A 26,467-nucleotide genomic window follows, 5' to 3' on the forward strand; every position below is an offset into this window, starting at 1 on the left:
CTTTTTTTCTATGCTTATTTGGTCTTGCTGGTCACACTGGCTATTTTGTTTATGAAAATAAGCTCCGGCAATGCTTTCTGCAAAGATGAACTGGATATCTCCATGATCATCTCTTCATTTCTTTTTAGTGGGAAACTGAAGCAGAGGAGTTGACATGATGCTTTCATGATCCTAGTGTGTGTTTCCAGCCAGAGGTAATAACTCTTAAAACAGAGGGAAAAGAAAAAAGGAGGAAGTGCTCATGGCTGGTTTCATGGCTGCTGACAAAACCACATGTGGAAGATCTTTGTATTGCCCTGATGTTTTAATAGATCCCCTCAAATTCAACATGGTGTAGCCCTTTGCCATGGATTGTCTCAAATATTTCTGGTGCCTCCAGAGATCTCTCTTTGAAAGCCTGTCTGGTAACCTGCTTATTCTTCCCCACTCAGCACAATCCATCTGCAGAGCTGTGTGGAAGGACAGGGAGCAGAGAGCTTTTCATTCTCCCAAACTCCCTGCCCTCTGACCTGTGCAGTGTTTATGTGGCAGTAGACTTGCAGAGTTCTTGTCCCAGGGAAACATGGCATCCTCTGGTAGATCATTCCCTTGAGCAAAGGCCATTGTGTTTACACAGCACAGCCTATAAACACAGCTGTTGGGAGAAACTGAAATCTCTATTCAAAGGCTGGTTGCTAAAATTTCAATTCCTCATGAAAAAACAGTCTGGTATACCAGAATAACCCCTTAGTTCCCTGGAGGCAGAAGAGCTGCTTGCTGAGTGCCCACACCATTTCCTACTTCCCTTTGCACTCTGCTCATGTCTGCTGCCAGTAACTAGGATGTGTTTGGTCCAAGACAGGTGTTCCCTGAACTAGTTTGGTCAAACCAGACAGATCCAAGTGGCTAGTTTGAGTTCCCTAGTTCCATTTGGGGTTTAAAAAAAATGGCAGCTGTCATGTGTGATTACCGATGAGCGTTAAGGTGGTGTTAATTTTGAGTGGCATGATGCATCTAGCTCTTGGTAGGAAAAATAGCATTGTGATGGTAAACTTTGCCATGCATAAAAGGGTATTTTTACAAAGATTGATATTCCATTTGCAGGAAGGAATTCATAATTGTTCTTCCTCATACATAAGCAACAACAATGTTCCTACAAAAGGAGTGAAAAGGAGATTAAGAATTGATGTTTTCTGCTCAGGAGAGATTAGATAGATACACATTTGAGAACATGGGTTTAGCTGTCGGTCCACTGTAAGAAATGATGTCAGGAAACCAAACTTTCATCCAGGGATTCCTGCCTTCCCATCTTTCTGACTTTGGCAAAAGTTGGGTGGGCTTAGGAAGTTATTTCTCGCTGAGGTCTGCCCTCCATCTAACTTGAAAAACAAACAAAGAACATCCTTCCATCCTTTTTATTCTTGTTCCTTGGGGTTAAAACAAACTCCACAAAAGAGAAGATGAGTTTGGGAGGCTGCTAACAGGCAGGGGGGTAACTCTGTCATGCAAGTCTATCTCCACTGAGGGCTGAACACTTCATGAATGTAGATACTAGGATTAGGAATAATTATTAACATCCTGGGGAGGTAAGGATGGGCAAACCAGCATGCCTTGTCAAACCAGCATGTCATCAGCACTAGAGCCAGACAATCTTTCATTTTTATTATATTTGTGACATCTCTAATTTCCTTGGCATAATGCCATAAAATATGCAACTAGTCCTTGGCTTTGCTCTGTTCTTGTAACATGAGAGTGATTCTATGTTTTTATTAATTTAACTTTATATAAGCTAACAGATTGCCATTAAAAAATCCCAGAATTTCTCAACCAGTACAGCTAATAGCTGTATTTCAACAAAGGTCCCATGGTACATGTTGAACAATAACTAGCACTTCTGTGCCACTTGCAGTTTTTAATTGAATTTCTATCCCATGGATATCATGTCAGAGCCATTCATCTGCTCCAATAAGTCTTCTGATATTAAACAAGTTCTTCCAAGTTATTATTGTAGTACAAATGCTGCTCAAAAGTTGATTTGCATTGCATATACACTGGTCTGGGGAAGGTAATGCAGTGCAGAAAATCTTAGCTTGTGTAGGCACAAAGCAATTATTTTTACTGAAATTATCGTACTGTACCTTTCCACTTTTCATATTGGAATGACAAGATCTACTTTTTCTGTCTTTCTTAGAGTGAGACACTGACATTGGAAAAAAAATTTACAGCTCTCAGTCTGGAGCAAATCACTTCTTGTTTCTGAGATGGTACTCTTGCTTAGAGGCTCTGACTCCTGGAGCTGACTGCACTGGCATGGACTTGGACCAGTCTGTCGTGTGGTGGGGTCTAAACAGCTCCAGAATTATAAACTGCTGAAACTGTGCTCTGGGGTTTAGTGCATGGAACTGAGGGGTTCCATGGTATAGACTTTGCTGTCACCTTAACTCTGCCATTTTCTGTAATCTTCTAACCTTTTTCAAAAGGTGAACCAAATCATTGTATTTCATGGAAAGAAAACATTTAAACTCCAATTTCCCTCTGTCAGATTCAGAGACTTCTTATGTCTGAGAGTGTGTTTATGATACTGAAGCACCTCAGTCTATGACTAATGACTCATTTTTGGACTCTTCTTACTGAATGGTGTATTTGGCTGATGGCATAGAGTAAACAAAAGCAGGGTGATGTTTTTAGCTAAATTGGGGAGAGGGTCTGCATCACTAGACTGTTCAGGAGGGAATGTCTGAACTGGGTTTGCTGGCCAGCAGTAAGAAAAAGCAGAGGGAATGTCTTCATTGCTGAAATAGAAACAAAATGCTGTCTGGCAACACAGCTGTCTGGCAACACACTCTTGATGGGAGTTTTCTCAGGGGTTGCAACAAAAAGTGCAAGCGTGCCATACTAAGTATTAATTACATGGAGATTCCAGTGTGCAAAATTAATGGTGATTTTCCCCTCTCCTCTGTTTTCTATTGATTAGTATACTAAATTCTATTTGGGAATTAATAATTCAGTCGCCTGAGAAGTCATAGTGACTCCAAATATCTGAGCTTTAGAGTTGCTACCTCCCAGCTGGAATTCAGTCTGACAGCTGTAATCCTGTCTCCCTCTCTGCTCAAGGACTGAAGGACATGCTTGGATGCACTTAGGAGGGTGTAGAGAATCACTCAAATAACTGGTCTGTTCTTGGTTTGATGTGCCAGTGTCTTCCCTTCAGCATGTTCACAAGAAGTCCTCAGGAACTGCTCCTCTGCAGATTGCTGGTGTGAGGCAGGTCTGCGTGGGGTGCAGGTTGTGTCAAGGCCCCCAGGATGCCCATATTGAAGAGACATTGCTCAGCTCACCAGCAAGAGGTTTCAACTAGGAGGTGTTCAATTTTTTATTTTTTTAAAGCATCTTGGAGATTAAATTCTCTTAATGGTGTGCCTATTGTGATGACAAGGTCTTACCTGCACTGTGGCACAGGGACCTAAGGACATCTGGGTACTGCTGAATGGGCATCACTGGAATCTGTTTCAGCATGAAGAAGCATCTGCCTGAGGGCATCCTGGTGCCCAAAGGTGTAAGCCTTGCTGTAAGGGCAGCATTTGCTATATTTATTTACATCCTGTTTTCTGGATCCATCATCATTCTGGGATGTTCATGGGACAACCATAGTTTAGCACTCCCTTGTCTGGATTGAACCTGTTTTCAGCTCCCACTGAGCTATCCAGGAGGCATTTCAAAGCATGCAGCAAAATCCCATTTAGAGCCTGTCTGGAAACCTCGGTGTGAAAAACCCTGCCTCTTTATCTTCCTTGTAAGGTTGCAACTATGATATTAGCTTGTGACAGCAATTATTGATGGTGTCATTAAGGATGAGATAGAATTCCTGGAAATGCATTTAATATTTTCCCCTTTTTTGCTACGGGGGCACTGATAAGTGGTGACAGAATGAGATGTAAAAAAAATAAAAAGAGAGAGAAGGTGGGGGTTAAAGAAACCCATGTTTATCGTTTGCCCTCATCCATGAGCAAGGGAAAATAATTCATGAAAAACTTTGTGTACTAGAGCTATTATAGTACAATCTTTGCAAAATAATTACTTGTAGCAAAAACCTCATTATTATTTATTTTCTCTATTTTCAGTATCAGTTGTATAAAGTATGGACAAAGAAATAACCCCTTTAGAAAGCACTCCCAATGTCCTGTTATACAGTTGGCTTGAAAAGACAGCTGCTATTTCACCACACTGCTTTGATTATTGCAAACACATTGTTTTAAAGCTTAGCAGCTGTGTAACAGTACATGATGCATATGTACACGGTGTTATATCTCTTTCTCTGTTCTCTTTTAGTAATCACTGCACTTAAAGCTCAGTATGAACTTTATTGATCCATGATTGTGGCTCGTTAACACAGACCTATTCTCTTGTATCTGAGTCAAGGACAAATAAATATTTGTGTCTAAAATGGACTCTGGGGGAAGGTTTTTTTGTCTGCATAGATTGTGATTAATATGGGCACACACTAGAGGGGTTAAAGAGGTATAGGGAGAGGGAGGGATGGGGGGAAATGAACTGGGGGAAACTTGGTTAAGATTAGTAGATTTCCTGTAGTGGGAGATCCTCTCACCAGTTTCTATTTCCAACTGCCTAAGTGATGCAGGTTCACTGTGGTGCTCATTTAAAAGTGGATGATGCAGGATGTTCTGAGGAACATGCTGTACTTTATTGAGGCTTCCAGTTTTGGATGGGATGAGTAGTTGCTTTTGGACATATAATAGCTGAGGGCCTAATGTTAGAAAATGAGCAATCTGCAGCATACCCAAGGCAGTGCTATGAATCAAGAAGGCTTCTTGTCCAGATGCCCTTACAGGAACCCTTTGAAGGGACAAAGGTGGGATAAGAAAATTCATCTGTTCTGAACCACTGGCCACTCATCACTGCTGTGATTCTCTGGAATAAACTGCAGAGATGAACCACTTTTCCTGCATGTTCTTATGCTCAGGGTGTCCATGCACTGCTAACTGACCTATCAGCCATGACCAAATGCTTATGCTAGAAATCATGGCAACATGTGAATCTCCCACTTTTGTACCCATATTTCATTTTCTCCACTGTCCTCAGAGTAAAACCTGCAGAGGTGTGCACAGACAAGTCTGCAGAGCTGCCTCTGCACCAGATGGTTGATCACACAACTGTTTACTGTAGGGGGTTTATTATCAGAGCATTCCTGTTCAGCCTGCAGGAAGATTCATTTCCAGAATGTTAAAGATGATGTTAAAACAAACCACGTGCCTTCTGGTAAGACAGCTAAAAGGGATAAGGAAATGGGCAATGATGAGTTGCCACTATTTCCTAATTAATCACAGGCTATTGCAATTTACCTGCTAAAAGACGGGCAACCCTTTATGCTGACATTATCCGTGGGGGACTTAATGGTACGTTCCAGGAGTGTAATATCATGCTTCATTTTGTCATTGGCTTTTGAAGTAGCAGGTTGAGTAGAATGAAGAAAAAAAAGTAAAAAAAGTCCATTTCTTTTTTGGTCTAAATAACATCACTGGAAGAATTTAAGTGCCACTGCTTTAAAACCTTCCAGGCGTTCTAGTCCTGCTGGGTTAGAGCACAACTGTGAAGCTAGATATGCTTCACAGTTTTTTGAGATTGGGTCTTATTTTTTTGTTTTTAGACATAGATCTGTGGACAGTGCTGTCAGTAACTCGAAGAACAACAGTTGGTTGATCCTGAGTTTGATGGAACCCAGGTGTGAGTGGAAAGCATGGCTAAAGGCCCAAAATATACAGTCATAGACTTGAATGCTTGGATAGACATCTGCATGGATGGACTCTGAGCTCTGTCACGGCAAGGGCACAGGACCTCACACAGCCCAATCCATCTGCCATAGACAGAAAAAAGCGGATCTCAGTTTACAGTTTGAAATGTCTTCCTCTGTGTGAACCTTTGGGAGGTGCCATACTTCAACCTAGGTGGCTGGAACAGCAGCAAAATGTGACCTCCTGTGTAAAAACCACATAGGGAGCCTGTGGCAGAGTAGGAACCCTGCAGGTCTCCCAAGATACCTTTAGTACAATAGAATTATTTCTTCAGTGAACCTTGGAGACTGCAAGTTGACTGTTTGTGTTTGGGTCTTTCTATGTTTACATCCAAAGACATAAAGTAAATCCATGGAGTGTTTAGGAAAAGAACTTGGATCATGGACAGCTTTCTCCTTTTATTTCCATTGATTATATGCAGGGTACTTAGCTCTTCATAAAATTCATTTAGATAAAAGTCAAGCCTTTATGGGTAAAAATGTTCTTAGCATACTACTTAGGAGTAAGAGCATAGGGATATTTATCCTTGTATTTCAGGTTCTAAACAAAATTATTCCTCCTTCAACACTTAGAGGAAATATCTGCAATGTAGTACTGGAGCCAATTCTCAGTTTGAGCAATTTTAAGTTGGATCTTTCTCACTATTTCTTGAGTCAACCTATCAAACTGGAGAGATGATTGGTCTCTTCCAGTGCTTCCTTTTCTGTCCTTGTGTCTCAGCCTCAGATACCTTCCCCTGTGAGTTTGAAGGGATGTGCATTTTCTTGTGCTCTGTTTACTATGCCTTCGCTAAAAAGATAATCACTCAGCCATCACCTGGGGGACTTGCTGATGCTGATTGACTTTTCAAGCTGCTCCCACTTTATTGATCTTCTGTCTGAAAAGATTCCAACAGGTTTATTCTCCCAAAGGCAAAGTGTTTTGTGTTAGATGAGCTTCTGTGGGCTGAGTGCAAAAGATGGCAGGAAAAGGAGGCTTTTCTGGGGTAAGTTATGCCTGTGTGGTGGTTTGAAAGATATTAGGCAGTGATGATCTTAGGGCATTGGCAGAGTGGGAGTGATCAGCTGCGTGCTTTCTGAGCTGCCCACAACTGGCAAACATTTGGTGGGGAAGAGGGGGACCCCTGCCCTATGGATCACAGGAATTTATTAAACTCAGTGTAAACTGCAAGCTCGCCTTTTTGGAGAGTCTGTATTGATGCAAGCTTAGACCCCAGTCTCTGCATTTTGAAAATGTGGTAACTGGAGTCATGGCTGTTAATGCTCATGCTCAGGGAATTAATACAACTCGCATTCAACCAGTGCTGCTGTGAAATGCTTACCTGCAGTGTAACACTGGATTTAGGAGAGGTGTGATGCAGCTGCTGATCTGACTATTGCACAAATCAAGAATCTGGGTGACAGCTGTCTTTCACTTTTGCACTTATATCCCTGTCCCTATATTTCTCATGCAAAATTCTTCACTCTGAGGAACTAGGAGAGAATACAATGTCATATAACTGTCTGGATGAGAATGGCCAGAGTCATTTGGGAGCATTCAGAACAACCCTATCTTCTTGCCTAGGGATCCAGTTGTATAACCAGGTCACCCTGCAAAGCAAGTGGTGCAGCCTACAGAAGAGCATTGTCAGCTGCATAATCTGGCCTGGAAGCTCCTTCTGTCTAGTGAATTATGATGTCTCTGCTATGTGATGCTCAAAAATTACTCCAAAAGGCTGGGAGGGTTTGCAGACCTGTCATGGATATTGCAGTGGTAATTGGAATGGATAAGCTTTGAAGGATTCAGGAATGTGCTGATTTTATATTTTATATATTTATTTCTCATATTGAAAGACAACTTGTGCCAAAGTCTGTTCTGGTGGGAATATGAACACCACAAAATACCTTTCAAGAGTAATGTAATATTAGCCTGAGACTTGTGTTTTTTATGGCTCAAAATTCTGTTTTCTTCTTTAGAAAACTAAATTTGCACTATTGCTTTGTCTTATTTACTCAAGTTTAAACTTTGAGGATTTTCAGAAATGCATAATCCTCACAAAAGCAAAATTGTGAAATTCTTGCAAAATGCATTATATCCTCTTGGTAATGTTGTTATGAATCTTTATTTTTATAGATATACACAGATATAGTGAGTCCTGACATTTATTGTGTAAATTTGTGTAAATCTGCCAATATGAATCATTCACTTGTACATGATAGGGCCATATTGATTTCAACTAATCGGAGATCTGGTGCTGTCTTATTAGTACTGGAAAAGTAGCATGTAGAGGCTCTCAGTCATGTTGTGACTGATAGTAAAGATGTGTTCCTAAGTCTAGAAGGTTCTTTCATTGCCAGTCCCCAGCCGTCTCAGGTGGCTGCATCTCATGAGCTTCAGATTTTTTATTTTTGGGAACAGCAAGAGTCAGTTTTTCCCCAGGAAGCTCAGTTAATGTGAAACTGAGTGCTGAGGAGCCTTGCCTGAGGTCAGGCAGGATTCTGTGGTATTTATGTTCAGATTGTGTGGGTGTGCTGCTGGGGACAGTAGCCTCTGTGGGTCACAAGCAGGGGTAGACATAAGGCTTGTGGGAGAGGGGTCAGCTGAGGTAGGGGCTGGAAGGAGCTGCAGGCTGACTGTAAAAGTTGGTTTGGGAATTGTCTGCAATTTTTAATATCTGTGTCTAAATAACTGGACTAAGCTATCTTTATACTGTCCTCTTTTTTTAATTACATCAGTTTTGCAAAGATTTGCTGATGGTTTGAAAAAATTAACATGCCTTGTGATATTTTAGAGATGACTCAGGTTCATCTAAATGTCCCCACAGTACTGCCTACCACTGATGCCAAAAGAGGCAGACAGTGTCAGAAGCAAGTTTTGGTAAATCACCTTCCCAGAGGGCATGAGAGGACACACATGTGCATCCCCAGATGGAAAACTGAGATTTGAGTCACCTGTCCCCCTCTTTAAGGAGGGTATGGTGAGCTCCTCTCAGGGCAGTTTGTATAACCCAGAGTGTGCTTCTCTGAGTGGTTGGAAGGAATTTTGTTTCATCCACATCTACCACAAAAATAGAGAGTTGAGAGAAGGGCAGTTCCACAGTCTCCCCTTGACATTTTGTTCAAGACACATTTAAGGGAAGTTCCAGTTTAAATATGCACAGAATGGCAGAGATGTTAAATGGAGCTTCTAGAACTGCTTTACAAAATCTTACATTCCAAGCACTCCCTTTTGCTATAAAATAATGCAAATTAAAATGATTAGCTACTTCAGAGAATCGTTAGAGAAGCATTTTTAGCTATAGTAATAAAAGTAGAAAAGGGCCTGGGAAGGGCCTTGTTTCTAATTAATTATCTAATTAATATCTGATTAATTAATGAGGCTTTGTCATCAAAGCTGTCTTTTATCTTTGAAGCTATTAAAGTGTCCTCTAGACCAAATTTCTTGAATATGTGTTGATAAGGCCATCTTTGCTGAGTCAGTCAAGTGTTTGGAATCAAATCAATATGCTGCCTTATCAGGGATGCATGAAACACCTCTTTGGAAAATTAGAATACATCAGAATCAAGAACATGATAAATATGTCAGATCTTATAGACAGTATGAATGGAAAATGAGTAATGATGAAGTGTAGTTCTTCAGAGCTGTAAAGTAATGCTTTTACATAGACTTAGAGTAGTGAAACAACCAGAGCAGCAAAAGCAGAAGCCCCTGGAAAGCCAGACTCTCTAGGCTCCAGGTTGCCCCTGAGTCAAAGTGGCTAAACTCTGTCTTGGGGTGTGTCTGCATCTCATCTGATGAGGTTCTGTGAGATACCATTTCTACCAGCAGGCATCGGCCTTTCCTGGCCACAGGATTACCAGTTTATCAGTGGTGTAACAGGAACAAGCATGCAATGAAGGGAAGGGCTTATCCCAGCTTTTGAGGGGAAGCCATTTCACATTTTATCAGGTCTCTGTTTATATTCTTTATGCTGCCAGCAACTGTTGGGAAATCCATATCATACTTCTCTGCTTATCTCTGCTCTCTTCATTTTGTAAGGTGATAAATTGTGTAAGTCACAGTGGAGTCCTGATACCATTTGGCACCTGCTTCTAGTAGTAATTCTCATACAGATCCAGAATAATAACACATAAAATGTAGAGCACTAGAACATTATAATAAATCATGAACTTTTGATCTCAGTCAGGATGGCTGAGGTCCTTCCCTGTCATTTGTACTGCCAGCTCAGTGCATGCAATTTTCTAACCCATTTATGGTGAGACACACTTTGCTTTGTGCTACTTGTGCCTTGGTTGTTTTGGTCTCTTTTTACACTGAAGGGTGGAAAACACCTTAAAAAGGCAATATAGCCTCATCTATTTTAGGGTGAATAAAACATCCTCTTAGTTTACAGTTTCTGTCTATAGGTACAAAAAGAAAATGTGGACAGGCTTGTGAGCTAGAGATACCTAGTTTGTAGGTGTCTGAATTTAAGATGAAATAAATGGCCATGGTAGAGAGAAGATGGAATCTTACAAATGGAGGACTAGAATTACTTCAATTTCACAGTAGGAGGCACCAACCTTTGTTGCTTTAGTGTCTGCTTATTGTGGGCTTATTATTCAGCAGCAGAGTATAAAATAAGGCTGAGTAACCACTACACCTGCGGCCTGCTTGTTCTGATCAGGTTCTTGGGTTCTCTGAAAGGATTCTTTATTATGGGCTTTTACAGTACAGGCTCTAGCCTACCATCAGGTGAGGATCCATCAGTGTGGCTGGGTTTATTTCTGCTTCAGAGCAGAGCTTGCCATTTTTTGGTAGAAACAAAATGTTGAGGCAGCTTCAGAGCTGCCTTTAGCAAAATCTGTGTTTCACAGTGGCTGAGGTATAGTGCCTCTAAATGTCCCAGAGCAGGGAATGCCACTCTGGTGCTCAAGGTGGCTTTTTTTTGGTTGATCTGGTTCTGCTTTGCCAAGCATCCTTCTCTTTTTCTGCCTTTCTACCCATTTCCTGCAATCCCCTTGCCCTCCCTCTTTGTGTCTCAAAAGAGGGTCTTGCTTCTTCAGGTGGTTCTACAGAATATTTTAGATATGAAACTACAGCTTTTCCACAGAAATGGTGTATATGAAGGTAAGTGTGGAGAGAAGAGCAGGGATTGGGGAAGAACACCCTGTTTTCTTATGGTGAATGCTATTTAGGCACCCTGTGTCATGATCTGGGTGGTCAGTGATTGCTGGGGATATCTAAAGCATCACTGTGTTCCTACAGGACAGGTGCGAGCACCATGCAAACATGTGGCTTTCAAGTTATCCCTGTAGGGTTAATACACAAAAACTGCATCTCTATAGACTGTTCATGCCCATCTGAGTTGTGATCTCTGCCAGGAAATGACTGTGTGATGCCCTGTGTGATGGTGATCAAATGAAATGCTGATAAGCAATCAGCCACTAGAAATGTGACTGATATTTGCAGCTCCTGTGTTTTATTTGCCATAGATCCAGAGGTGGAATATTCTGTATCCTTTTGTTAAATGTTGGAGACATCCAGTGTGCTCCCAAAGGCTCAAATGAAATAAAAAAAAGATGATACCTTTCCTGTAAAAATATAAAGGGAATAATCTGAAGAAAGGGAGAAAAATACAGAAGAAGCCAGTGTTCCAAGTTATCTTTTATTACCTTCATTTTGAGCTGTGAATCACAATGACTACTATATCATGGCAGCTCATTTTTCCTTGCCAGTCTCCACTCTATGTTGTAGATGGAAATTTATCAGCAAAGGTCATCTTCAAGTCTTTTGGATGTTTGGTGATGGGAATCACCATTAATCAAAAAAGAAAGGGGTGGAGGGAGGGTGCCGGGATCATGATAGTAAATGAAGTGGATATTCTGCTGTTTACATGACATGCAAACTAAAAGTAAAAATAAGGATTTTTTCAAGAGACATTATCAAAACCAGGATAATCAAAAATGCTTGAGCATCTTTTTCCCCGGTGGGATCTCTGGTTTTAGATACTTTTGAAACTTTATGGAACTGGAAGTCCACTAGAACTGATGGATTTTGGTTCCAGAAGCATTGAGAATGTAAAGCCTTGTGTATGATGGCAGAAAGTGGATTTATTTGGATTGTGTTAAATACTCTAGGTCTATGCTGATATACTTGGATAGCTGGGTTTTTATTGCAGGAAGATTGCTAAAGATTGGTCCCTGAGGCATCCATGACAAAAGATGTAATTGGACTAGTAAAACTAGTCATAGAATGATCAGAGGCATGAACAGCTTGTGCAAGGAGGGCCTGAATAAACAGGGAGTCTTGAGAGAGAAAAAAAATCTGTGGAGAATATGACAACAATCAGTGAAATCACAAATGGCAGCATGGGGCTCCATGGTTTTGTGCTTGTTAAGTGGTAGCAGTTAAAACAAAAGGAAGCCTCTCCATACAGCACAGAGCATGGTGTTTACTACCATATGATAGAGAAGTTGCCAGAAGCTTCCCTGTGGGATTAGACAGATTTATGGAACTAAAAGCCCACTGATGACTCTTGCATGCAAAGGCATCATCTTCAATTTAGGAAGCCTGTGATATTCCTGTAGGCTGGGACATTACATCTGGAAGCAGCACCACTTGCTTGAATTCTGTTCACTTCCCCAGGCTTTCATTGTGGCCCTTTAGTAGGATGGAGATAAAGGGAGGCAGTTCTTTCTGCTTGTAATTGTAAAATATTCTGGTTTTACATTTATTGCAGTCACTAAACTCATGGTTGGGTAAAAAAAAGCTCTCAGCAAATGTTTTTTTGTCTTACCTGGCTGATTCAGACTACACACGTTGGAACTTCCTTGGTTAGTGAGTAGATTTAGCTCCACAGGGCTTCTGTGAACACTTGTTATAAAATGTCCACATCCAGACTTATGTCAGCTCCAGACAGGGAAGGACCAAGAATTAGACTTTTTTGTTACCTCCATTGATGTAATTTTTGATGCTATCAGTACCTGTGGTGTCCTGGTTGTGGGGTTAAAAGATCCTTTTACAATGATCTAGTTAATGTTTTTGGGGTTTTTTTGGGTTTTGTTTTTAAAGTTTTTGTTGGTGTTTGCTTGTATTTTTTCTATTATTTTTGTTTTGTCTGTTGTTTTTTGTTTTGTTTGAGCTTTTTTAATTTGTGGGGTGTTTGTTTGTGTTTTTTTTTTGTTGTCGTGTGTGGGTTTTTCCTTGGTTTTGTTTTGTTTTGAATTTTATTTTATTTTGTCAGCAAAAGTGTCTGTGTGTGTGCCCAGGTGAAGCAGACAGCCTTGCAGTGGTAACAGTGGATCTTTCTGACCACGGCCTCACTGGACTCTGACTCAGGAGGGGCTTTTTCTCAGTGTGTCATAGCTTCAGAAGGGCCTTTATCTCAGGGAGGGGAGGGAGGAGAAGGGAAAGAAGGAAACATGTTTCACAAGTGATGGAAGACTGGCTGCCTGAGTTCCTGTGTTGTGCACTTGAGTTCTTTGCACTGTATTAATATGTGAGCTGTGTTTGAATGTTTTCCTGCTGCTGGATGTCCAGAGAGATGTGCCTCCTCTCGTGTTTCATGGGATTTACTTTTATGCTGCTGCTCTTCTCAGAGCCCTCACAATTGCTCTCCTTTTGCTGGCTCTTGATTTTCATGAAACTTGTAGAAACTTTGCTCCTCTTGGGTTTTTGTTTTTCTGCCAAAGTGGGAGAAAGTTAGCCAATGAGTAAAAGCAAGAAATTGTTTGTGGGGTATGGAGAGACAAGCACACTGCACGCAGACAGTGAGTGTTCACTTCACCATCAGAAGTGAAGCAATTATTAATCTGGTATGTTCCTGTTGCTTTCTGAAGTGCACAGAGAGGTGGGATATTCTTCTGCTCATTGAAGCAGATCTGTGCCTTCGCACAGTTTTCAGTGTGGGGCTGCAGGTATGTGTAGTGGGACTCTGTACTGAAGATGAATGCATCAGCTTTAGAAAAAGCTTAGAAAATGGCTGAAAATCTAAAATCAAAAGCATGATGGCTGCTTCTCCACACAGAGGAGAAACCCTCTGACAGAAGGGTTGGTGGAAGAGGTTGATTTTTGATCCCAGTCATTCAGTGCCAGCATTTGCAGCTCTTTTTTTCCTGAGAGACTGATACATGTTTTATAGGCTATCTCCATAGTTGAATAGCTGAGACTTCAAACAAACAAACCTGCTTTTCTCTGTCTGACAGAGCCCTGACATAGAAAGTGTCACAGAGGAGGAGAACTCCAAAAGCCATTCACATGGCATTCTTTCTGCCTCTCCACACCTCTACTTCAAATCTCTGACTGAGAAGGTCTTTCCACAGTATGAAGTCTGCTGGCTCGGGCCAGTTTGTTGGATTCACAGAGAAGCTCAGGCTCAGATTCAGAGAAACAAGATGGATTTTGTTAGCTTGTGGTGCTCTGACTTTGACAAGGTTTTGTATAGACAAGTTTCTTTGCCGGGGTGTATCCCTTGCACCTTGCTCTGCCAGACTGGAGGAGGTTGCAGTGATGGTTTAAACACATCATAGCCTGTCACAGGAGGGCAATGGAATCAAGCAGATGGTTTTTTCCCCCCACTGTTTAAAACAGAATATCATTATGGGAGAACTTGCAGTATCCCCATAAAGTACTAAATTATAAACCTCGCTTTTCCAAATGGAATATGCAGAATTTGGTGAGGAGCAAAAGTCTGATGCAGCCTAGACCCTCAAGGTCATCATCAGAAACAGGGAACTAAACATCACAAACCCATATTATTACAGAAATGTGGGACAAAACACATGGGCTGAGTTTATGCAGGATTGTTATATATGACCAGAGTCCATTCCAGATCACAGAATCAATTAGGTTGGAACAGACCTTTGAGAGCATTCAACCTGTGACCCGACACCACCTTGCCAACAATACCATGTTACCAAGTCCCAGCCTCTTTTAGAGCACCTCCAGGGATGCTGGCTCCACCATCCCCCTAGGCAGTCTGTTCCAGTGTGTAATCAGCCTTTCTGTGAAGAAATTCCTCCTGATGTCCAGCCTGAACTTCCCATGACACAGCATGAGGCCATGTCCTCTTTTTCTATCACTTGGGAGAAGAGGCTGACCCCCAGCTCACTACACCCTCCTTTCAGGCACTTGTAGAGAGTGATAAGGTCTCCCCTGAGTCTCCTTTTCTCCAGGCTGAATAGCCCCAGCTCCCTCAGCCACTCCTCCCAGGGCTTGCGCTCCAGACCCTTCCCCAGCTCCTCCGCCCTTCTCTGGACTCGCTCCAGCCCCTCAATGACTCTTGAGTGAGAGGCCCAGAACTGGGCACAGCACTCGAGGTGCAGCCTCACCAGTGCTGAGGTCAGGGGAAGAACCACTGTAACATTCCTAGTCCTGTATTGAAAGAGTTTCTGTTCCACCCATCACTGTATTGAGGAGCATTTTATGAAAGCCTTGTTAAATACAGTTTCACGAGTGTGTGGTTAGAAGCAATATGCAAATATCAACTGAGACTGAAGGCAGAAACAATTTACCAAGATGATGAGATTCCAGGGATGACTTCAGTAGAGTGGATCCCTCCTTCAGGTAGGGAGGATCAGTTTGCCATTAAAGGCCTAAAGGAAGTTAAAGCTGGATTTTTGGGTGTGACTCGTGGAAACCATGTTTTACATCACCGAGTCTTTTGAAATTTTGATGTAACCACAACATTTCTACCCCTCCACCCCTCCACTACTTTCGTAATGTGCTTGGAAGGGGATCATATTGTGACCAGAGGAATGGGAGAGGATATGGTATCCAGTCTGCTTGTATTGTCAAACAACTGTAAGGATGTATGGCTAGTTCATTTGGAATTAGAAGTAATTAGTAAAGAGAAGGGTTCATGTTAAGATTAAGAGCTGACTCAAAACTTTTCTGTTCTACTTGTAGGTCACATCTCTTTAAATGTTCAGGCTTGGGTAACTAAAATTAGTGGACAACTTTTTTTTTTTAATGCTCATTTTCTAATTAGGCGATTTGGTGGTAGAGTTGGGCCCTACACTATATGGTTGCAGAAGCTGAAATGCCTAATTGTAGATGCCTGCTTTTGAAAAAATAATCCATTACCTATGCAAGCTTTCAGCTTCTTCATCTCTAGAATAGAGATAGTATTTCCCAGTTTGGCTTTTGGGACTTTGTTAGTCTGAATGGATTGGCACAAGACACAAGCTTTAGATTTTTTGGCCAGAAAAAGTGCCATGGAAATACAGTATATTATTGTGATATCCTTTGAGATGTTTCTGTGAAGCCAGAGGAGACTGTCAGGATAATAAAGAAAGCCTCAGAGAAGCTAACGAAATAATGATCCTACTTCCTTTCTAGCTCTTCTTTGAAAGGGCAGATGCAATGAGTGAAAATGGTTTAATGAGAAAGAGTCATTAGGGCACCCAGCCTGCATCTTCAGAAGTGTGAAAGCATTTTGGGAGATCTTAAAATTACTCAGAGAACAAACGCAAAGTAGCTCTGTCAGAATATTAAACTGTTATTTGTGTTCTCTTTTAATGCTGATTGAAACCAGTGATCTCTTTCACTGCCTGGTGGCTGGTACATGTGTAGTCACAAAAGTGGCTTGTTCATTGCTGCAGTTCTGTTGGAAGGGTAAGATCAAGGAATTACCTCTGCTTGCCCTCTGTCTGTTATCCTCTGTTTAGAGCTTACTGTTTCCTGAGGATTCCTGACCTGTTTAATTTGCATTTATAGGAGGTCTCATGTACTGGAATTAATTGTCCTGGATTATTCAGTTTCATTATTTAGGCTGCTTCAGTTTTGAGATTGGCTGGAGAGGGAAGGTGATATTATTTCTTTGTTTGTTTGTTTGATATTGATACATTGTGAAACAAGGGCTTCAGATACTATGGGTGGGAAAATTCTATGAAAATACATTATTGTCATATTCTTTGGGGTACCTGTGTGAAGCCCAGCAGGTGATACTACTGTGCATTAGTACACAGGAGTGGTAAGTGCAAATGGAGCTAGTATTAGCTCTATTTTTAAATTAAAGTGTTAACCAAAACACAAGGAAGTTGTTTGAGACTTGAAGCACCTTGGCTGGTGATTATTCAAAGGTGAAAGGCTGGTTAAACATACTTAAGGAAAGAAGGACTTGAAAAGGTATTTAGAAATTGTCCTTGAAGGATGCACTGAAGGAAATGTGTTGCAGCCACATCAGTAACAAAGCAAGATTTTGACTTCATGAATCCTACTACTTGGAAGCCTGAAATCAGCTGTCTGGTTTTGGCCACTCTTGTGTCACCCTGGGCTCCACTAGCAGCAAGGAAAGCAGCAGAGCTGGGTGCAGGCTCTGGCATGGCTCAGTTTCTCCAGTTCATTGTGATGCCAGAAGTGGCTTGGGCCATTTCTCTGCCAGACAGAAAAGGAGCAGAGGATTGGTCTCAAGCAGAACCATAAAGCTGCAAATTCTAGAGGCTTGTTGAACTTACAAAAACAAATTACTGGAGATCAGTACTGGGAAAGGTGCAGAATTGCTGCATGTTCTCTGATCATCTGTCCAGTAAAAAGCATTATTAGAGAGGAGGGCAGGGGCCATGGATTCTCATCCTAATAAAATTGTAGATACGTCCAGGTAGGTTTTTATGAGGACCTTTGCTTGTCCATCTGGTGAGGGCTGTTTGCTCTGTCCCTGTGACAGAAGCTGGGTTGGGCTGGGAGCCAGGCTCTCCCCACATGGGGTGGGGAGGCTTTTCCAGCAGGGTCTGACACCTCTCTCTCTCTCCTAAAGTCAGCTTGTGCTGAGCACTCTTCAGGTGTGGGATCCTGTACAATGCAGCTGTTGGGTTGTTCTGGTAGGAAAGATCTTGTTTGTTAGGAAAACAAAGTATGAAAGCAGTAGAGAAACAAGCAGGGCAGCGAGGTTTCAAGCATGCCGACAAACAAGGAGGAGGACACCACAGAAAACCCTCTGTGATGAAGCAGCCCTTTTCCCCAGTCACGAATGGGTAATGCCACCCCCAGATCATCTGCTCCTCTGGGTGGGATTTGCTGGTGTAGGGGCCTGAATCTGTCTCTGTAACTCAGAAAAATTAAATGCCTGGCACAAAGTAGGATGGGGGTGACTGAGGACTCAAGATGCCAGTTTAGGCACATTTTTATCTAGACATGAGTTCAGCTGTTACAATTCTGATCCACATTTGGATCCTCATCTTCAAGTCAAAAATCAACCTACCTAAAAAAAAACCTGTTGTTGTTGGGTTTAATTTGGATTCTTATGTTGGATTTGTCTGAAGAGAGAATTTGTACTAAGGGTGCTGCTGATATCAGTGTCCTTTTATGTGCAGATACCATTTGCAGTCCCACACTGGCACATGAGGGCAGAGCCTACCCCCAAAGTCCACCTGCATGGAATCACCACAGCTCCCCAAATATGTACAATTAATGAATGCAGAGACAGACACTGCCCCTAAGGACTCTTCTTTTCTGCTGACCACCCTTAATGAAACATAAAATCTTGTTTTTTAAGCATAATAATGCTCAAACTGTAACTTGGAGCATCTGTGCACACAGTCATTCCCTTCCCCTGAGCTCTAATAACCACATAAACTCTTTTTGTCTCCTCTTTTCTCCAGGTCAACAGACTATGGCACTACCTATGAAAAGCTAAATGACAAAGTAGGCCTGAAGACTGTGCTGAGCTACCTGTATGTCAGTCCCACTAACAAGAGGAAGGTAAGGGAGAGCCATTGCACTGGTAGCTATAGAAACAAAATGACAGCATTCTGAGAGGAATTATGATCCTGAAGTGAACTCTGTTGGTAATTCACAAGATCTTGAATTTACTGTCTAAGTTGCACTGGTGCAATTCCATGGAATCCCACAGAACTGATCCTGCTTTACTTGTGATGGTGATGAAGGACTTAATTCCCCTCTGAATTTGCTGGAGAAATAAAAAGGTTGCTTTTATTTGCTTCTGACTGTTACAACTTTAAAGAGCTCACTCAAATATTTCTGGGTTTCTTGCTTACAGCAGCTTTGGCTATTACGCATCTCCCTGCCTTGTATCTCATTATTAGAAATACTGAGTAAGAGGCATTTATTTCTGCATTTGACTCTCTTTTCCCCACATTTGGAGGTAAAGATGTAAATGACATTTTCTTTGGTTGCATCATGTAAGGGGGCTGAAAGCAGAATATGCCTGTGAGAGTGGGTGGAAGCCCTACAATTTGATTTGGTTGTGTAGGAGAGAAGATGAGGTCACAGCTTTCCAACCCCCTGCTCACTCTTCCCACGTGATGCAATTAGGGCTGCAGCTGGCTCACACAAGCACAGCCCAGGAACTGCTGCTCAGTGCCTTTTTGCTTTAAAATTATTGCCTGTGTTGATTCAGGGGAGCTAGTGGGACAAAGATGCTTTCAGCTACCCACAGAAATCAGTGTGGGAGGGCTGCAGCACGAAGCTAATTGCTGACAGTGAAGTGGTGCTTGGCCAGTGTAGAGACCCAGTGCAGCATATTTGGCTTGATCACTTCCAAACTGGCCATATCCTGTCTCCATCAAAAGATTTCCAAACTAGTAACTCGCTCCTGGTACTGTTCTTATTATGACTGTTGTGTTTTCCATCACTGGTCACTCTACAGATATTTGGGACTGATATTTGTTTCAGTGTATGCAACCATAGGGCAGACATAGCTCTGGTTATTAAGTGTGTTTGGATGTACAGGGAGGAGGAAGAATGCAGTGGTCACAGTTTGGCCTATATTTTTCCTGATGCAGGACCTGAGCTATTATGACAACTACCTTGACTTTATTTTTTCCCCCAAGCAAAACAAATTAAGATGTTTTGTAGTGAGTTTTCCTGACCTTCACACTCATCTTGTATCGAACATGGGGGGCACTGAAGAGTTAATTCTTTTTCATACTGTTTCCAAAGCAACTCTGCCCACCCAAAAGCACAGGCAATATGCTCAGTTACAAATCCTACGTCACTGGTGTAAAGACTCCCTCACAAATCAGAGTACAAGGATATATTATTATCTTCCAGCAATTTCTCAGGCTACTGAGCTTTACAGATTAGCAGTCTTTTTTTTTTTTAAATTAAAACCACCTACATTTCATCATATAGTGGCATACAGGCCTATCTTTACCTGCTGTTTACTTACTTGAGATTAGAAATTTAAAAGAATTTTTTTGGTTTTCTGTCTCAAGGAAATGATTTTTGAGCCTATCTGTGCCCTTCTTATCCCTTCTGAAAAATCTTCTGAAATGTGGAGACAAGCTATAAGGAAAACTCAAAGGAAACCAGCTGTCAGTGCTAGCTGCTGTGGGAACAACTTGCTTCCATTCTTTCTACCTCTTCTAAATATATAAGCACTGTTACTGTGCATGCTTAAACAGCTGGTCTGTCTGAACTCTGCTTTGTTAACCATCAAAGCAGTTCCAGACATTCATGTAGCACTTGAGAAATGTCTGAACAAGGTGTCACTGGACCAGAACATCTGAAATTTGTCAAATTCAGCTTTGGGTTTATTGTCCCCTCACTCCTCTCTGGGTGAATATTGTTCTTGTGGCATGGGGAGTAAGCAGGATGGTTTTGCTGAGCTCCTGAGGACAGCTGCCAATATTGAATCACAAAGCAATAGGTGGGTCCTAGCAGAAAGAGCCCAGGTCCCTTGTGGTTCACCTCCAGCAGCAGAAGTGGATCTTCTTGTGAGCAGGAGCAGCAGGGATCTCTTGTGAGCTGCAGGAGAGGTCTTTGCTTGAGGCAGTAAGTGGGAGGGAGGGATCAGCAATAACTCACATGCAAAGAGCCAGTGTCACACATGAGCCATGCAGACCTCTCCAGGAAAGGTCTGCAGGTGTCCAGTTCCTCTCCAGGAAAGGTGTTTTCTCCTGAGGCACTCGCTCCCAGGCACTGGTTGGAGCCTGCCTGCCTGGTAGCTCCTGTGGATTTCTGATGGGTTTGCACATTGCTGCTGGCCCTGTCTGCTCATTAGCGCTCAGAGGATTAGCGCTTACTTGGAGGAGGAGAAAAGCTTTCCATACATTCGTTCCTAATTGATTTACTAGTGAGAAGGATAATTACTGCTCAGCTACCCTGCAGAACTACAGTGGGAATTACCTGTCAGATTTCTTTGAAGACCCAAAATGCCTCTTTTCAGCTGTTAAATAGGAATTGTGTTCAGCCAAATGCCAGTTATATAAACATCATTTACCTGAATTGTGGCATAACCCTGGGCTCAATTATGAGGCACAGGGATTTAAAAGCTGGCATTTTGCTTTCTTCTTTTAAAAGAAAAGGCTTTTGTTTCTGATTTTTTTTTTTTTGAAAAACTTTGGTGGGAATATTTTAATTTTTTTGGCAACCTGTGTTTTATTTCTTGGAGGTCAGATTTAGTCTGTAGCTGTTTCTGTCTTTTACATATCTGAGTGATATCCACCCCATCCTCCTCATGCACAGAGTTAACCAAGGCAGAGGGCAAAGACTGAGCTGAATTGGCTTTGGCTGTGGTGCAGATCTGGGTCCTAGAGCTTCTGCCTGCTCCAGGTGCTCCCCAACCTGCTGATGGCTGCTCTTGGAGCTGGGATGGGGTGTGTCCATTTCCTAGAAATCACAGAAGGTGGTTCACTGGAAAAATGCACTTTGCCCTTGTGCAATTTGACATTTGCAGCTATATTAAATCAATGTAACACCATGCACATACCAGAGGAAGCTGCTGGGAATTCTTTTCCCCATCTGTGATGCCTGAGAGGTATCCTTCCAAGTGGTCAGGGCCAGCTTGGTGATCTGACCCCACCTTGGGTGCTGACATAAGGGAGCTGCCACACATTCTGCAGCCCACTGTGAATGTGCAGACTCTGGCTGCATGGCAGCCAAAACACTCCCTGCAGTGAGCCAGGACTGCTTCATTTTCCCTGGAGCTGTCACGCTGCTAGTTCCCTTCCCCTAAGCAGTAACAAGTTCAGGGTTTCACAAGGCTTTGCAAGTGTATGGAAAGCCTCTGCTGCCGGGAGCTGAAGCTGCCAGACTCGGATCTGCTCTCCTGCAGGTGGCTGGGCTGTTTCTCCTCTCGCTTGCACAACAGGCACTTGTGTTTGGATCAGGAAAACCTGCATTGAGCTCTCCTTACTGCTGTGAAATTCCAGGTGATCTTTGCCCTTAGCAGTCAGACAGCTCTGAAGTGCTGGGGACTGGCTTTCTGAGAGCTCCTGTTTTGGGTCTGGTGAGAAGCCAAGTGCCTGCAGTGTTGACACTTCCAAACCCATGAGGTGTTCCAGTGGGCAGAGTGTATTCCAGGGCACATCTTCCCCTTCAGTGCACTTGCCCACCCAGCTGTTGGCCTGAGAGAAAGACCACATGTGAAGCATCTGCTTTGTCAGGTTGCCAAACAGCTTGCAACAAGCAGGTAACTTGTGGTAAACTTCAGAACGGAGAAATTTTCGTATTTGTTTAGCAGTACCCCTTCCTTACAGATAAATGGGATTTAAAAAAGCAGATGTTTGAGTGCTCTGAAAAGCTGAAATTAGCAAAATGCTTAGCTTTGGCTTTTCTACCCTGTAGCCTGTTTGTCTTTGGGGATATGACAAAAAGCTGCTTACTCTCTGCTGGGCTGAGATCTCAGTTCCCTGCTGACCTTTAATTTAAAGCTCTGTTTTGGGTGTTAGTTGCATTTTACTAGAGGCAGATTTTCACAGTGGTCTGGGAATTAAAAGTGTTTATTTCTTCCAAAACACTAAGGGAAAAGTCTCTTCTATTTTAGTAGAAACATTTCTCTTGACTTTTTAAATTTCCAGTTTCTTTTTATCCCAAGTCTCTTCTTTCTTTATGGTTGCTGAAAAAATTCTGTTAGAAAATTGAATAATTTCCACAAAAAGTTAAGCTTGTGATTCTTTGCTTAACTGGCTGCACTTCAAAATGTCACTGCTTGGAGCTGAAATGCTGTGATTCCATATTTTCTAGCATGAGCTGGTCTGCTGGGTAAGATCCCCTATTGTGAGAACATTTGCTTTCTTCTTGGTTGTCAATAACAAGGTTCATTTTACAATTGATGCCTCACAGAGGGATGTAAAGCCCTTCCAAAAGGGTGCAGAAAGAAGATGAGAATTGAAGTCCCATATATATCTGAAGCACTGCTCCTTTCAGGCACAGAGGTACCACTTTGAATCTCAAGGAATTGTTGAACCATAGATTTTAGGTATTAATTTTCCTGTGAAATACTCTGTAAAGAGTGCTTATTCTTGGTGAAGATATTGTTTAGTTGAAAATCCAGTTCTCACTGAGAAACTTTTAATCTCTCCCCTTGGGAATACTGTGGAGGTGGAGACGATGGAGTTAGAATGCAAAAGAAAGAGAGGAAAAAGGAAGAGAATAACAACTCCGACAAATCAAACCCATTTTTCTGTATAGAGTATTGCTCAGATAAGGTGTGGATAAACTGGAGGCCCTGATTGCATTTAAGATCTGAGGTGACAGTTCTGATGTCTTAGAAATACCTTCCTTCATGAATTTTCTTTGCAGTTCAGTTGGCTGCAGTTGTTTTTAGCTTTTCCCCTGAGGTATTACAATCATTGTTGCAGGTGATGACTTGAAGAATTAAAAGGTTTGTAGCCTTTTATGCTGAACAGAAGTATCACCCAGGTGCAGTGAATGAAATGAGGACTCCCCCCATTTTCCCCTTATACCAGAATTGAAGTATTTTAGGTTTTATTTAAAGGTAGACCTTCCAGCTAAGCTGTTTGAACAGTAGTTGCAAACAGAATAAAGCAGGAATAAAGTTATGGTGCTCAGTGGAAGAGCTTTGGGAAAATGGCTTTTCAGACTAGTTTCTTAGTTGTCACAGAATCAAAATGGAGGGGCAGCACAAATCACTGAAGCTGTAAAAGCCAAAGTCATGCTGCGCCTCTCATACCTCACCATGCCTCTGAACTTAGCCGTCAGGAGAAATGTTCAGAGGTATTTAGAGAGTAGGAATTTCTGAAAGATAAATCTAATTAGATTTGTTTGTGTCTGTGCAGTTTCTTGGGGGCTGAAGTGCAGCAACTGTTTATGAGCTGGCAGGGAGCAATACTGTGTTGCTGTTTGTGTTAATGAAGGAAGAAATTAATTGCCTGTAATACTGTAATTGCAGAGGAATGCATTTACTTGACTGGTGACTAGCTAGAATATTGGGAGTGACACCTTCCTTTACAGAAACTGGAGATCCCAAAATGAGCACAAGTCACTTTGACCTCCCCTTTATTTCTTCTTGCTCACTTGGACCGTCACTGAGAGCAAAACCTGTCCTGGCCTCCTGTATCTCTAAAGGGAATTCCTCAGCTGTGGTTGGAGCCTCAGGGCAGAACCATGATTCAAACTTATTTTTGTTTTGCCTTCATTTCTTAGTTCACATGCTCCCAAAGGGAATTCTGTAGCATTTTGTTTTCTCCTTACTCATCAAACCTGTGATAGGTTGATGAGGCAGAGATTCCAGCACGTACCTGAGGCTTGCTAGCCCAACCTGAACTGAGCTGCCGTGCTTAGCCACAGCTCCCATTCATCATCTGCTGCTTTTTCCCTAGACTGCATCCCAAGCTATTGGTGAGGAACTGAGCTCTGGAATATCCTAAAGCCATTTGGGCTTTAGGAAGATGGAAGGTTTCCTTGGACCCTTTTTCCTCATTGTGCTGACACCGGGATCAAGGGTCTGTGCTGCAAACTGGCACTTGGTGATGTGACCTGAGAACGTATTTATAACTGAAAGGCAGTGGGGCAGAGTTAGAGCCGCAGGGCAGGAGTGATGGAAGAAGCCCTTTCTACTGTCTTTTGTCCCTAATCCTTCCCTTCAGCCTAATGGAATACAGACACTAAACAGCTCTTGGTTTTGCCACTGCCATTAACAAGGACTAAACTACCTGACCTGCAAATGCTGCTGTAAAATTCTCTGAGCACTCCTTCTCTGTACCCACTGAGCTGCATATGATGTTCCTGTGTTTCTCAGAGCTCCAAAATCCATGTCACCCAGTCCAGGGTTGCTGTGGGCAGAGAGGAAAGCTGTGAAACACAGTGCCTGGCTTAGCTGAGCTCAGGTTTGCCTACTCTGGTTGCACCAGTGGGTTGTACAAATGTGGCTGTGATGGGGATAACACCTCAGTGTATCCTTCTTGTAAATACAATTCAGGGACAGTCACGCTGTCTCCAGAACTGAAAATTTAAATAGAGGAATAAAATGTGAATGAAGAAGTAATATTTTTCTTCACTTACTGGTGTTGCAAAGATGATTTCCTCAAGGTCACCCACAACATCTATGAAAGAGTGAGAGGATGTGTGACATGATGTGTTTTATTAAGAAGGTGCAGTCTTGTGAGCTGTTGTACATGGGATTCTCTCTACTTGTCCAATTAATTCAGCTTGAATTTGGCACCTGAGAAAAGAGATCATTTTTGTAAATGTTTGCAGAACAGTCGCCTGCAGCTGTGTGAAAGAAATCCTGGATTACAGACATTTTGTAGTATTTCAGAAAGAGGACTTTAGGAATTTCTTGTTTTGGAGTGTTTTCTGTTTTCTAGTTTGAATTCAGCAAAGTCAGAGTAAGTTCAGTATGTTCTGCCATTTTCAGAGTAGGTTTCTCTGACCTTTCCTACCTAAGGTATATAGTTTCCTGATGCTGGATGACTTGGTTTATTAGTGTTTTGAACATGGTTCAAGATCAGTGCCTGGAAAACATTGAGATATAAAGGCACAAATACTCTCAAATATTTTTCAGTATGTCTAAGTTGGTATTTTAGTGGTTGTTTCTTTCTGTTGTGTCTTTTGTGTGTGTGTGTTTTGGTTTTTTTAAATTATTATTACGAATATATTTGGAAATTGTGCCTCCTTGTGAATCTTTGTACTCAAGATGCTCTTGTGAGAATTTTCTGCCCTCCTGCAGTCAGGGATGGTGGAGCCTCCCATGCCAGATGCCCCACTGGAACCTGACCTGACCTGGAGGATCATGTCCCTAAAGAAGGAGCAAAGTCTGTTTGCTTGCTGGTTTACCATTTCTGGCTTCACAGATATCATAGAGAAAAACAGAGGTTGTGCAACATCTGTGGCCTGGGAGATGACCATTTTCCAGCACAGACAATACAGAACTGGAACTCAAAATTATGAGAGACCCCCAGTGAAAGTTTTCCCCTTTCTTAAACAGGTGCAATGTGTTTGTTGCCCTCCAGAGAAGACTGTCCCTTGGAATTCATGAATGTGAAAACTGGGGATTCCTGGTGGTTTTTTTCAGTTAGTTCTCTGAAGAAGTAAATACATTTAAAAACAAACAGAAAAAAAAATCCTTGTACCCACTGAACCACACACACTGCTCATCAGCTGTTTCTAAAAATAAATGCAATTGAGATAATTAACAAAAGACTCCCATATGGCATTATTTAATGGGGCTGAAGGGAAGAGGGTTAGAAAATAGGTATAAATAGAAAGTGCCATTTACAATGAAAGCCATTCTTTCAGTGTTTGTGAAGGAAAAGAAGTTCATATATCACAAAGCTTGAGATAGGGTTGTCTTTGTGTACCATTACTCATCTGTAGTTTGCACCTTTGTACCTCTATATTCCAAATTGTAAACAATTTTTGCAGCAAAAGGACAGTTACCAGGCAAGAGTGATAAGCTTGGCAGCGTCCTGGTGCACGTCTGTGACAGGGCTGCTTTGTCAGACTTCCTAAAATTCAGTCCCTCTCTCCTGTTGCACTCTCTGCCTGCTTCACCTTGTATTGCTCCAGTCATG

The 26,467-nt window shown here is 42.0% G+C and overlaps 1 protein-coding gene across 1 annotated transcript in view; it reads left to right on the forward strand.

Annotated features, from left to right (window-relative positions):
• SORCS3 (sortilin related VPS10 domain containing receptor 3) overlaps positions 1-26,467 on the forward strand; it is a 262,386-nt gene that overhangs the window by 103,379 nt on the left and 132,540 nt on the right. The window contains exon 3 of the mRNA XM_074545187.1: positions 18,350-18,449. Within this exon, the coding sequence (XP_074401288.1) occupies positions 18,350-18,449 (100 nt within the window). The remainder of the gene's footprint in view (positions 1-18,349; positions 18,450-26,467) is intronic.

This window comes from Zonotrichia albicollis, chromosome 7 (genome assembly GCF_047830755.1).
Source record: "Zonotrichia albicollis isolate bZonAlb1 chromosome 7, bZonAlb1.hap1, whole genome shotgun sequence".
In the NCBI taxonomy this organism is placed as follows: domain Eukaryota; kingdom Metazoa; phylum Chordata; class Aves; order Passeriformes; family Passerellidae; genus Zonotrichia; species Zonotrichia albicollis.